This window comes from Coloeus monedula, assembly GCF_965178545.1.
Source record: "Coloeus monedula genome assembly, chromosome: 1".
Lineage (NCBI taxonomy): Eukaryota > Metazoa > Chordata > Aves > Passeriformes > Corvidae > Coloeus > Coloeus monedula.
Genome location: NC_138781.1, coordinates 137,340,762 through 137,354,978, shown reverse-complemented (window position 1 = coordinate 137,354,978; position 14,217 = coordinate 137,340,762). Strand labels below are relative to the sequence as shown.

At 37.1% G+C, this 14,217-nt stretch overlaps 1 protein-coding gene across 1 annotated transcript in view; it reads left to right on the top strand.

Moving 5' to 3' along the window:
- Positions 1-14,217, top strand: part of STK3 (serine/threonine kinase 3) — a 130,964-nt gene that overhangs the window by 47,356 nt on the left and 69,391 nt on the right. The window contains exons 7-8 of the mRNA XM_082296100.1: positions 11,021-11,158; positions 13,086-13,211. Coding sequence (XP_082152226.1) covers positions 11,021-11,158; positions 13,086-13,211 — 264 coding nt within the window. The remainder of the gene's footprint in view (positions 1-11,020; positions 11,159-13,085; positions 13,212-14,217) is intronic.

Genomic DNA, 14,217 nt, shown 5'->3' with positions numbered 1-14,217 from the left:
GTTTCCTCAGACACAATGCCATTTCAGAGAGATATTTTTTACTGATTTACCTAGCCTGTCCAGAATTTGGTATATTGCTTTACCTCTGTCATTTGGTAGGATTGCTTTTGAATTCAGTGATGTAGTTCATATTTTTCACTCTCTATTGCCGAGAGCAATGCTTACACTTACCAAGCTAACACAGTGCCATGAAGAACTGAAGTATCAGTTCAGGCAGTATATTTGAATTTTAACTCTGACCAATTTTAACTTTGACTCTATGATCTTGTAGTTGTCTTATTCAGTTTGGTTTAAAAGGCGTGTTAGTTTTTTTAAATGCAAGATCAGTGTAATTGTGTAAGTAATACTATGCCTTGGTTGTACTTCTCTTTTCATTTGGACATTCAAATGCCCAGATTTTACTTTGTAATGCCTCCCACTGCATCATGGCCTCTGGAATAGAAAAAATAGTTTTACTGTAGCAACTACATTTCCTTACAGGAAAACATGTGGCTATTACACTAATCTAGCAATGGAATTGAAGGGGCTACAATATAAATGACATTTATTTGAAACCAGTAGGGAGAATACTGGAAACACTAGCAAGGCAAGGACAGTAGGTCTGTTTTTTTATGTACCTGGTAGCTGGGAAAGCAATACTATTGAGTCTTGTAGTCTCTGAGTACCTTGAGAGTCAGTGGAGCAGAAACAGGAGAAGTTTTCATTCTTCACTTGAAGGTAGACAGTGCTTTAAGATGTAAGAACTCAATTACTCTTTCATAGACTACTTTTATAGACTACAATTAATTACTCTGTAATTAATTGGTTGTTTTCATTATATCAGTGGGATGTTGGCATTTAATATCTGGAAATTTGTAATCTGTCCGTTTAATTTTAGTTCTTAGTTTGAACACTACAAGTAAATGGGTCGTTCTTCTTTGTGCTGGTGGTTGGGTTTTGCTGTCACCTGTTCATCTGCTGCTACTGTAAAAGGTGAAGTAGGAAGCAGCAAATACTGTTGAAAGGGATTGTTCCTTTGTGTTTCATGTTTCGTGTGTTAAACATGGTCACATGGTCATTCTGTTTCTGTACCTAGGCTGACTGAACATGATAATCCTCTTTTTTGTTTTAAATTAATTTTATATGAGCACAGGGCAAATGGGGAGGTGGTGGTGGTGGTGGAAAAGATCTTCAAAACACATGCCCAAATTTTGATCATGAAATTCTGAAATTGTGTTTGTCTATATATTTTTTTTGTAGAATAAAATTACAAGTTCTGGAACTTCTTGGGTAGTTTAGTGGCAACTTTCCTACAATGTAACCTGAATATTCCTTGTTAAAATTTAAACTCATTAGCTCCTCTTCTGTTCTTTATACACTTTCTCTCTTTGAAGTGGCATTTAACATGTTGGAGACTGTTACCATATCTCTCACTACAGTTACCTCTTCTTTAGACTGAGCAATCCTAATTCATTCAATCTTTTCTTGCAGAGTGTGTTTTTAAAATATCTAAGCATTGCAGTTACTCTGTTTTCAAGCCATCTTCAGTTGGTTTACATCTCTGAAATTGTGATGCCTGAAACTGAGCACATAAGTGCTGCTGGAGGTCTAACATACCCCAAATAAAGGAGAACTGCCACTTAATTCTTGAATGCCTTCTTTCATTACTACTGTCTGTGGTTGTCAGAGATTTCACATTTCATGTTCAATGAGTTTACTGTAGCTTTTTCTCACAAATATAAGTTACTCCTTGATTCTTCTACAAGTAAATATAATTGCAAATGCAGTTTTTCCACTTCATGTCTCATTAAATGTTAGTATGTTTCTGGATGTAATCATTGCCTCATTTTCTCAGAAACTGCAGTAAATACTGTGGGAAGAACAGAAAATATTCTTTTAGTAAAGTATTGGAGTTTTCTTGGAGGGAAAGTAAGTTTCATATCCTGGGTAAAAACTTGGAACTTTCTAGGCATTGTGCCTATGAATTTCCAAGATAGTACTGAATCAGGAGTAAAATTAACTATAGTGAAAGAAGAGTAGATCAATCACAAGAGTATTCCTTGGATTCTATCATACAGTGTGCACTTTCTGAACCATTTCCTTGTTCTGTAACTGACAAGAAAGTAGTTCCATACTGAAAAAAGAGAAGGTTGTTCGGTTTCAAGTTCATGTTCTTGATCTCATGTATTCTGTGAAGGGAGTGATAGCACAGTGATTATGTCATAGCAGGATGCTTCTGTTTGAGAGGTACCATCATTCACAAAGACATTTTCTCTTTTCATTCCTGCCCACCTGTGTGGGAAATATCCTTTAGGCAATGAGTTGTCTAGTTCTTGATCCAGAATCTGTCATAATGTATAATTTAGTCTGAGAGACTCTTAAGTGTTGAAGTTCTCTGAGGGTTTGAGTAGAATTGGCTAGTGGCCTGAAGTGGCCCCATCTCTCTGTTACGGTGATTTCCTCACAAAGAGGAGGTGTTCATCACTATCAAAAGGAAATTTTCTCCTAGACAACAGTGTTTAAAAATACTTATTTTTCCAAATCTGTGTCAAGTAAAAATTCACTTTGAAGTTTAAGCTACTACAACAGATTCTTCTTTCAGTCTAAAGATAGTTTAATATCTATTTATTTTTTCCTATCTCAACCCGCTTCCTCTCAAACACTTCCTCCTCTCAAATTAAAAAAACTCTTAAAAAACCCACATACACATACATGCAGTGCCCCCTTCTTTCTCCTCCTGATTAAATGAATCTTGCTCACCCAGTGCCGAAATTGAGGGTACTTTTCAGAACAAGAATAATGACGTAAATTTCAGCTCATTTAGGTTTTCTTTTGGGTGAATGAAATTATTAGAAACACTGTCCTAGATGTTGTCTGAATGCTGCAGTTCCTTTCAGCTGTTAGAAACTTCTGTATTTTTGTAAGACTTGCTGACTTTCACTGTCTTGTTTTCCAGTGCTTGGATTTTTTTAAGTTGTCGGGATTTTAAATTTTTTTTTTATGTCCAAGAACAGTAAGTCTTGTGCAGACTTATAATTTTTGTGGATGAGAACTTTCAGTATAACCTTTCAATAAGATGTTAAATACTTACACTTTTTAGTACCTATAAGGGATTATTTGCATGTTACGTATTTTCCTGTGAAAATTCCTGTATATGTCAGTTAAAATTCAGAACTGATAGCTGACTGGGTAGTTAAGCACAAAATCCTGAGCAGCCTGAAATTATTTTTGTTTTCACTGAATGCCTTTCCTTGAAAAATGTTGCTTATCTAAAACACTGCCCTGCTCACTCCAAAAAAACCCCAAGAAAACAACAAAAAACCCCAGTGAAGCCAAAGAAGGTTAAAAAACCTTCATGAGATTGCAGATTTTTGCCGTGCTTTATTTTTAATTTCTACAGACTTTGAAAAGACATTTGTTGCCCTCCTTTCAAGGTGTCGTGGTTTGCCAGGCACCCATGGCTCGCTCACGTTCCACTGCTGCAGCTGAGCAGAGGAGAGAAAAAAAAAGTTAATGAAGGGTTCATGTATTAAGGACCGGGAGAAAACACTTCAAGGGCAAAACAGGCTTAACTTCAAGTTACAAAGTGAATTTATTACTAACAGAATCAGAGGAGGATAATGAGAAGTAAAACACCGTTTCCCCCCCAGCCCCTCCCTCCTTCCCACCGACAGCGCAGGGCGTGGGGGTTTGGTCAGTTCATCACCGAGATCTCCTTCCACTGCTCAGGGAGAGGAGTCTTCTTCTCCCTGAACCTCTCCGGCGTGGGTCCACTCCCACGAGCAGCAGCCACCGCGCCCCTGCTGCAGCGTGAGCCCCTCCCACGGGCACACAGCCCTCCTGAACTGCTGTGCTGTGGGTCTCTTTCCACGGGGTGCAGTCCTCCAAGGACAGGCTGCTCCAGCCTGGAAGCAGGGCCCTCTCTCTCTGCCGGGTGTTCCACTGGATCACAGCCTCCTCCAGGCATCCACGCGCTCCGCCACGGGCACCTCCCCCACGGGCTGCGGGTGGATCTCTGCATCCCCTGTGGATCCTCATGGGCTGCGGGTGGATCTCTGCATCCCCTGTGGATCCCCATGGGCTGTAGGGGCACAGCCGCTGCACCATGGTCCTCACCACAGCCTGCAGAGGAACCTCAGCTCCAGCACCTGGAGCACCTCCTCCCCCTCCTTCTTCAGTGACCTTGCTGTCTCCATGTTGTTTTCCCTCACATGTTCTCACCTCCTCCTCTTCTCTGACTAGAAAAAAAACTGTGTACACTTTGATTTTCTTCTTAAATATGTCATCACACAGGCGTTACCAACCTCTCTCATTGGCCCAGTTTTGGCCGGCAGCATGTCCGTCTTCAGAGCCATCAGGGACTGGCCCTGCTGGACATGGTGGCAGCTTCCAGCAGCTTCTCACAGGAGCCACCTCTGTGGCTCCCCTGCTACCAAAAACCAGGCCATGCAAAACCAATACACAAGACTTGTGATCTAAGTTGAAGGAGGGAAGAATTTTGAGGAGTGGGTTGCTGACTGTGTCTTCTGTTAAAATGTCACTGACATCAATGACTTGCATCTTGCAGATGAAACGGGAACTTGAAGGTTACATCCCTAATAAAAGGGAATTCAGTTGCATGGCAGAATTCAGGAATATTTTGTGTTGAAGAGCTGGGTTCAGGAAATGAAAATAGCCCTACTGAGTTGGGCAGAGAAACTCAAACTGTTCCATTTTAAAGTAGAAGATGGAAAGTTGGGACAAGATAACAGTAAAAAACTACAGGCAAAAGTAATGAAGAGTTCCCCAAATAAAAGGGAATTAAAAAAATATGTTAGAAGAAAACGTGGAGAAATATTGATAGGTCTACTGGGCTTGAAGGGAGAAGAAGAAAGAAGCAAACACAAGGAGGTCAGTGCAGATAAACAAAGTTCTTTCTTTGGAGTTGTATAGCTCCATGAAATAATTTGTTGAGTTGCTTTCAGATATCTTTGGATTGTACAAGTGATGGGTTATAAGAGTTCAAGAAACATTGAAAAATGAAAAAAAGAAATGGATAAACTCATATTAATTAACTGGCAGTAAGGCAGCATGCTGAGGTGATAGTTCTGTGAAAAGATTGGTGGTAATAAATATTTTTGTTACTCATCTGACAAAATGGTTTGATAATGAACAGGCATATATGCAGAGGGCACGATACTTTTAGCTGAGTTAGCAGGGGGAACTTACTCTTTGTCTTGGTAAGTGGATAGCAGCTAGTGCAATAAATTCTGTCTTTTAAATACACCAGTGAAGGATATGGTAGAAGTTTAAAGTTAGGAAATGCGATGGGATTTAAAAATCCGTTTTCTAAGTAAGCTTGTTTAAAACCAGTTATGAAAAACCCCAAACTGAATTAACTTTTGGCCTTAGAATGCTAACTTGACCTGTTGTCACATAACAAATAATCTGTAATTTTTTTTTTTTTAAATTTAAAGCAATTTTTTAGAATCAAAGAATATGTCAATTTGGAAGGGATCCATGACTGGATCATTAGTCCAGTTCCCACCTTAGTAGGAAGAGTAAATTCAGAGGTGCATCTCGAGACACCGTTCTGGTGCATGATGGTGCTAACAAGGCAGGGGTTGATTCTTTTCAATAGATTTGCAATTGCACTTACTATTGCAAAATATTTGAGATTGGTATCTTTACATTCTTGACCTGTTGTAATGCTGTCAAAATGTTACGAGCTTACTAGCAATAAAAAATATATAAGTAAATGTAAATGGCTTATCTTTCAATAACCCATCTTTGCTGTTAATCATGTGAATAGTCCTTCCATTATGTATCTTTTCTCTATGTTTATTACTTTATTACTTTACATCTTAAGTGAATCATATTTTGATTTGATTGGTAAAGGTCATTATTCCAGAGGGAGGCTTATGACAGTAAATGGCTGTTAAGCCACTGGTACACGTTGTGGTTTGTTTCATTTAGTTTGTTTTTTTTTCCCCTTATGGTGTTTTATTTTATTTTCCAGGCGCTCCTAGTGTTAATATATGTAATTTTATAATAAAGTAATTTAAATGTAATTTTTACCTTATGTAGTATTGTGTAATATGGTTTAATCAGTGGCCATTACAAAAACTATCAGAGTGAGTGCAGTAGAATTGCATGTTAAATATCACACATATTCCCCCTCATCAGGATTAAAAATTTTATGTCAGTTATTGTTTGTCCAGAACTTCTCTGAACTAAAGCTTCACTTACCCATTCCTGCATTTAATCCTGTGTTTGTTCATTCTAGTAAGAATCAACTTGGATCAGGTATGTGATAGATGTCTGATGGAGCCAGACCTGTTTGTAGTTCTGCACAAGAGGTGTGAGTACACAGATGATCTTCATCAATGTCTGTGTTTGCAGATGAGAGGAAGCAGCAGTGATTTTTAGGGTGCTTCTAACAAATGCATCTATTATCTACTATGACGTAGATTGTGAACCAACTTTCTTGACTTTAAACAGGAGGTGTTTTTCAGTAACTTTATTTTTCACTGTGTTGCAATATCGTAGTTCTGAATTAATAAAAACAAATCAAACAAACCACCCCCCAAAAAGCCACATAAAGAAAAAAACGCTCACCAAAGCAAACCCAGTGTAGAACCTGCTAATATTTCACCCTTCTCCATGTTGATGTTTCATTTTTAGACAGCTGATGAATTGTGTAAATGAATAATTAATGTTTTAGTAGTCTTTTGAAGGCTATTCAAGAAAGGAGGGAGGTTCTATGTATCACAGAGAGGAGAAAAATGTGTCTTTCAGCTGATTCTTTGTTTCCAAAGTTACTAAAATTTTACAGTACCCAATATTTAACTCCTCCAGCCTCAAATAGGTTTTTGTACCCTGAATGTGTTACTGAGTTTAATGTGTTTTGGTGTTTGTTTCCTACAGTAGATTGCTAAACTAAGTAGTCTAATTGTGGTGGCAAAAACTATGAAGTCACAAACTGATGTCATGGATCCTTACCCTGTTTATAAAAAAGTTTTTCTCTATAGATTCTAGCAATGGAGCTTCACAGCATGAAAATTATAAATTCACCACAATGTAGAAGTCTCTGTTGTCCTCTTCAGTAGCATTTATGGTACTGGGTAGATTTTCTGCTTCTTATTGCAAGTAACTTATTTCAGCTAAGTAATAGAGATAAGTTACTCAAGGAGCTAAAAGCCAGAAGACACGGTACCTCTACGAAATTGCTGTTGATCACTTAATGTGTTCATGGGCTGTGTGAAATACACATATATTACCCTGACTGACAAGAAGAATGAGCTGCAAGAATTTTCTGATTAGGAATTTCCATGTGTGGTATATGAGCATCTCATTTTTCTTTTGGCGTTTCCTAATTCATCATCATCACCATAATTACATTTTCATGCCAATAAAATTGTCCATAAAAGAACCTTCATGGAAACCCCCCCGCCCTGTTTTCAGCCTGGATTTAATTTAAAATACTAGGCCCTTTAAGAATAATAAAAAGAAAATCCTGGGCTGACTTGTGCAGTTCTGCTCTCATTTAAGACCTGGTTCTCAGTCTGGTATTCAGCTTAGCTGTAACTGCTGATGATTGAGCAGAGAAGTGCTACCAGGCAACAGGTATGGTAGAAACTGTGTTGGATTGTCCAGTGTTCAATTCAGAAGTGGCCCCAAAAGCTGCCCTGGATGATTTATCTTCCCCATATCTTTTGTCATACATATATTATAATCTGCCTTGAATTCTGGTTTCACTGCAAGGTGAAGGATTTGCCTCAGACCAGTGTGTGAAAGATGATTCAAGGTCAATTGGGCTCAAGGTGCAGAGGTGGAAGGGCCAGTTCAGGACAAATTTGGAATGAGCTCTATGTTACAGGCAGGTGAAGACAAATGCAGATTAAATTTAGCCTTCTTGTAGCTTTAGAGATTTCTTTCTCTATTTAGAGATGATTGAATGGTTAAAACTGAAGACTGAGTCATACAATCTAATTCTTTGGTTGTATATTTGATGTGTTACTCTTGTAAGATTTGTCAGTTTGTCTCAGAAATGTAAGGAAATGTGGAAGGTGATATTGAAGGCGGGAGAGAGAAAAGAATTAGCCCCAGCTCTTTTATAAGTCAGAGCCTGCCCCTCTGTTGAACAATTTCCTCCTAGCATTTCCTCAGTTGGTACTGCCAGTTCAGCCCATGTAATTGGGTGGATAGTAGCTTATATTTGGTGTTTCTTTCAATCAACATTTGCTTAATACTGGCTGTATGAGCACTGTTCTCAGCCCTACTGTGAGAGCTAAACTAAAACCAATAGCTGTGGGAAACTTCTGAGAAAATTACAAGTGGAGTGGAGGGGAAAAAAAACCTTCAAGTAACAGTTTGGGAAGACACAGGGACTGGAGAAATCTAAGGTAAGATGAAAGAAGCATGAAAAAACCAAGTATTTCCTGCTTCTGTTGGCACCCAGAGTGATTGAAATAGCTTAGTTTTGTTTTAAAATAATATACAGTTATTTTAGGGTAGAAATGACCTTTTTTGACAAGAAGTGGAAGCAAAAATGAGGAGTCAGTTCCTGTCAGATAAGTGTTTTGTTTTATTCCTGGAGATTTGGGACTAGCTTTATAATGCTCCAGTGAGTTCTTTGCAAGCCTCTTGGAAAGAAACAGAGTAGCTGAAAGCTAAATCATAGACTGTTTTGAAAGAGGACAGGCGTTTAACTTTTCTGCAGAAAGATAGGCAAGCCAAAATTCTGAGAGAGGCAAGATGGAATTGAAAACCAGAATTTTAGGCTGGTTGATAGAATGGAGTGCCGAGAGATGGAGGGAGAGGTACATGCTAGCAAGTGCGTGGCGTGAGTACCAAGTTGGACTAAACATTTGGAATAAGTAGTTTCTGTATGTTTTCTTGTATTACAAAAATGCATCTAATTTTTCTTTTCAGCTAATAGAACTCATGTGACATAGAATTTTAAAAAGTCTACAGTTTAAGCATTACATAAATATACATATTTCTGAAGTAGGTATTTTCAATGAATGTACAAAGCATAAATGTGGATTTAGAACTCTAACACTTGAATATCTCCTTTTGTGGCTTTTGTTGTCTGGCATAAAAGAATGATTCATGAATTTCCTCTTTTTTCTCATTGTCCTTTGTGAATGACAAAGAAGTCAATTCTTTGCTGTGGTTCTTAACTGCTGTGTATTTGATGAAAATAATTGGCTAAGGCAAACATTTTTGCTAGAACTGTGGAGCTGAGTAGGACTCTAACTTATCTGTGCTTACCTGTGGGGAGAGAGGTCAGTGTTTATGATGAAACCTATTATGATGGTACCTATTTTGACACCACCCAAACAGAAGTTGGTAGACTTCTGTTACAGCTGTGTGTTTTCAATAGCTACTGCAGAGTTAGCTGTTAAGAGTAACTGAAGATAAGATCAAAAGTCATCAGTTCAAAGTTCAGAAAGATCATTAATTTCAAGGACAGAAACAGCTGAATTTGTTAGCCACTGCTTTTCGCCAGAAGCACTTCACTTGTACTGACAATTAATCTTGCCTCACAAGTGAAGTAGATAAGGCCAGTTACTGAGTGCCGCGTTTCCTGTCTGAGTCCATATACTTGTTTGGCATGGCTGCCCACTGAAAAGATAAAGCTGCTGTTGTAGCATACATTTTTGTTAAACAAAATGGCAAGTTTTGTAAGCATTTAAGTATTTGAATTCAAGCAACTATTCAGTACTGAATTAATTTTTCATTAAAATGTTAGTAAACAGTTTTTACGTCATTTTGCATGGTTTCCACTTTCCTTCAGAATATGAGAAAAAATTTTCTGACGAGGGTTTGAATGAGTTCAACCAACTTTCAAGGCCAGTCAGACTTCTTTAGAAGCTATGGATAAAATCTCATTAAGTTCTTTCTGCCTTCTCCCTATGTTTCAGACACAGGCTGAACCTTCTAGTGCTTCTAATACTTTAAACATTTGCAGAATCAGTTTTTTTCCCTTTTCTGAGTATGTATTTCTGCCTATGCTTTTAGAAAAGCAAATGAAGAACTCTTATTCCCTGTGACTTTGGAAAATGTAGTTGAATTGAACCTGGGTTTAGAAGAAAATAATAGCCCGTTGTTCTTGTCAATACACCTAGCTCTAGTGTGTTGCTATCACGTGTAAGTCTTAAGCACTGATATTGGATGCATTTATTACATACAGAAGTTCAACATTTTTCATTATTTTGCAATAATCTGTCAGAGTTGTACAGCTTTTTTCCCCCCAGCTGCAAGCATGAATTTATAATAATAATTATAAAAACCTAGAAATAATAATATAAAAAATGGCACTATATATATATATAATCTTAAGTAGGACAAACATTTTTTTATATAGCATGAGTATTTTTCCCTGGTTGAAAAATCTGTCTGCATATGGTTCTCAACAGAAGAAATTTCTGTTATATAGGTAAAATGGTGCCTTTTCAATTTCATGTAAGTTCTCAATACTGTAAACTAGTTACTTGATTATTTTATTTATGTCATCTTTTAGTGTTACCTTAGGTCTTTTGGCATATGTGTCTGAATCTTACTTGGACAAGCAAGTTTTAAAGCTCCATCTGATGAATTATGAATGCAGAAGGAAATAGCAATCCTCCCAAATTTCCTAAGCAGTTCTCATATAAAACTAAATGCACTTAAGAGAGGAGAAGGTGAGCTTGGCTGTTGTCAGCTACTTTATATGTGTGTATAAACGAGCAGTGCTGTCATTTCTGCTAAGAATTTCTGAAAGAATATAATCATCTCTTCAGATTGATGAACAGCAATCGATGAAATAAGGAGTCTTGTGCTCAATGGGGTACAGTTTAAATAGAGAAAATCTAATGGGAAGTAGCTACATTAGTAGCAGATGGATTTACTTCCTGAATCTTGATCTGAGTAGAAATCCTTGCATACTTAAAATTTGTCTTCCTGATTCTTAGCCTGATAAGAAAGGTGGATAAAGCAATTTCTTTTTTTTAACTTGGCTTCAGCTGCTGTGGTGATGTGTTTTGTTTAGACTTGCTATTGTTTGATTTTTATCTAGGCTATTTTTATGATTCCTACAAATCCCCCTCCAACCTTCCGGAAGCCAGAGCTCTGGTCTGATGAGTTTACAGATTTTGTGAAGAAATGCTTAGTGAAAAATCCTGAACAAAGAGCTACAGCAACCCAGCTGCTACAGGTCAGTATTTAACTTACTGAGGAAAAGCACATTTTTTGTTTGGGTGTTTTTTTTTTCCGCTCAAACCCAAAATATTGTGAAAATTTGTAAGGGAAAATCTTATTTTAACTATTGTTATGCCTTATTTATTTTTCACTTTGTGGTCTTTTCTCTGACAGCTCTTGCATCTCTGCCCCCATTTTATTTTTCTTCTTGCTGCTTCTGAAAATTCATTGCTCTTTAAATAGTTTAAGGCTGGTTCTTGCTATTAAAATTGGATCCTTGCTTTGTGGTTTGAGGCCCTCAATAGATCTCAGGATTTAGACAAGTGTTTAGTAAAAGAATTGAGCCCAGGTTACTCCTCTGTGTGGACCACACATGGAGTATATTCAGTCTTTCCTTCTGGTCATGTCAGGTTAAACAGGCAGGTGGCTGTCTGTCCTAGAAGGGTGTGATGCAGATGGACAAATGAGTTTGCTCTTGGGCTGAGTTAAACCAAGTGGGCACTTTTATATGGGAGCCACAGTTGGCAGTGTGGACTTTTGGAGTTAGGCAGGGTATGCCAGGCTCTTACTTCCTGTATGACTCTCCTACTAGATTTATTCTGTGTTGAGCTAGCAATATCAGCTGTTAAAATTTAAATTCCAGTGAACTCCACTACAAGGAAAACAAAAATTTTGCGAAGTAGTTTTTGGTAATAGATCTGTCAAATTCTTAGATCATGTTATGAATATTTAATTTTATAAATTTCAAAACACCAAAATGTAGACCACAAGTTAAGTAAAAATTAAAAGTTATGTGTGTCTTTGTGATGTATGAAGCAGTACTTGAGACCTTCAAGATTTGAAGTTTGTATGGTTAGCTGAATACCAGCAGCTGGATAGAAGAGACTTGCATTAATGTGAGCAAGTAAGGAGAAACAAACAAGAAAAAGCTTCAGTGTGCAGTTTCTTTCCACATGCTTACTGACCAGAAAACCAAATATTGTGTTCTTCAGGAGTCTGTGTTGTCTTTTTCCCCAGCTGGAATTTGGAGCATATGTGATGGAGCTGGAGGTGCTGTGAATGTGTTTGAGTGGGAATGAAAGTATTGCTTGTGAGGAGAGATCATGGAATGAAAAAGAGAGTAATTGAATTAATATATCAAGGGAAAAGATAGATAATAGGTGTAGGACACGAGGCTTCAATTGAAAACATCGATTCTGTTCTTCGTGGAACAATTTTTAAATATTTAATGATATATTTCTGAGGTGCTTAGTTACATTTTGCCTAAATTAATATAATAATGCAAATATAATATAATAATTATTAATAATTAATATAATAATTCAAAAATAATTTTTTTTTCTAACAGCAGGTGTTTATTAGGCAGCCAAATGTGCAAATGGTATCATGCCCATTGTCTTAAATGAGAAAGTGATTATTTGAACGACCTTGAATTAAAATTAAACTTCCTGCGAAAAGTAAAGTATTTTTTTACTGGTTCCACATTTCAGCATCATAGATCAAGAAATATTTTATGACATTTAAAGCATAGCTTTGTTGAAGTAAGCAGCCATAGTTGCTCTGGTTAGAGCCACTAATTTATGCTCTCAATTTGGTAAGATTAATTAACTTTTGAAACTGAATATCTGAAAAATTTTGGTTTTCTGTGTCAGATCATCACTACTCTATTTACTACTTACTGCATGTTTTCTTTAGAAAATTCTCTCCTCAACTCTAAAACAGTTGTTAAGTGATTACATTTCCCAAGGTTTGCAGTTATTAAAAATAGTTAAAGTAAATTTTATTTAATGAAGCAGCTGAAGGATACTGTATGTTGTGTTGGTATAGATTTTGATTATTGCGTAATGTACTGGAATCTGTGGTGTTGAATAGGACTTGTAATTAAATCTGAAGCACAACTGCTGTAATGATACTACATATTTTAATGATTTTTTTTCCCCTAGCATACATTTATTAAGAATGCTAAGCCAGTTTCAATTTTAAGGGACCTGATCACTGAAGCTATGGAGATAAAGGCAAAGCGACATGAGGAACAGCAGAGAGAACTAGAAGAGGAGGAAGAAAATTCGGTGTGTACCCATTTTTCCTATAACCATCTATACTTTACAGATAAGTTGCTGGTTTTCCCCTCCTTCCTGTAGTTGTGTTCAAATACTTTTTTGTACCAGTTTTCTGTGTGGTTTTAATGCTATGAATTTTGAGTATTCTACTCTTAATTATGAGTAATTCTGTATAAGCCAGCTTTCAGCACTATTCATGAGATGTCCTAGTAAAAAGCTTTTCTAGAAAGTGGGAAAAGAAACCATAGCTGAATAGTCAGCTATTGAGACTAACATTAAAAACCCCCAAATTCTTTAAGGTTCTACTTTCACAGGTGGACTTCTAGACAAGTGGTTTAGTTTTTAGTTCAGGGCACTTTGCTTGGTGTTTTTTTGGGTTGTTTTGGTTGAGTCTAATACACAGAATAGTCACAACACTTAGTAAGTAGTGATTGCAGTGTGGTTTGAACCAAGTAACATGAAAATGGTGATGGCACTTCATTCCTCAGATGACATTGTGAGCAAATGTTTGAGGAGAGAGCAGGTTGTGTGATAAGCAGGTTGCATTTAGAATTGTTTGGCAGTGTTAAGTCTGTGTTCCTGGCATTATTGATCTTCCCAACATAATTTATTTCATGTTAGTCTTGTGCAATGCAGCAGAATGTGCTTCAAAGAAGTGTATTGCCACACATACAGTGTGTACCAGGGTAATTCAGGAAGAGCACAAAGAGAAGATGGAGACTGGAATGTTACAGCTTTGAGCAAACAGAAAAGAGCAGTGCAGTAAATGCAGTTTGTCCTATAGCAAATTGTAGAATCCTTGTTACAGAGTGTTATGTGATGATCTATATATAGGAATACTTTTCAAGCAGATTCTGTGCAATCTTTTGGATCTCCAGCAATCTGTGGTTTGCTGCATTTTTTTCTGTTCTAAGAGTGTGTGTTCTAAGAATATTGATAGCTTCTTTTTATAAAGGTGGTTTACTCTGAATTGTACTTGCTTAGTCAGTAATAAACTGGCAGGGAGGGCTGTGAT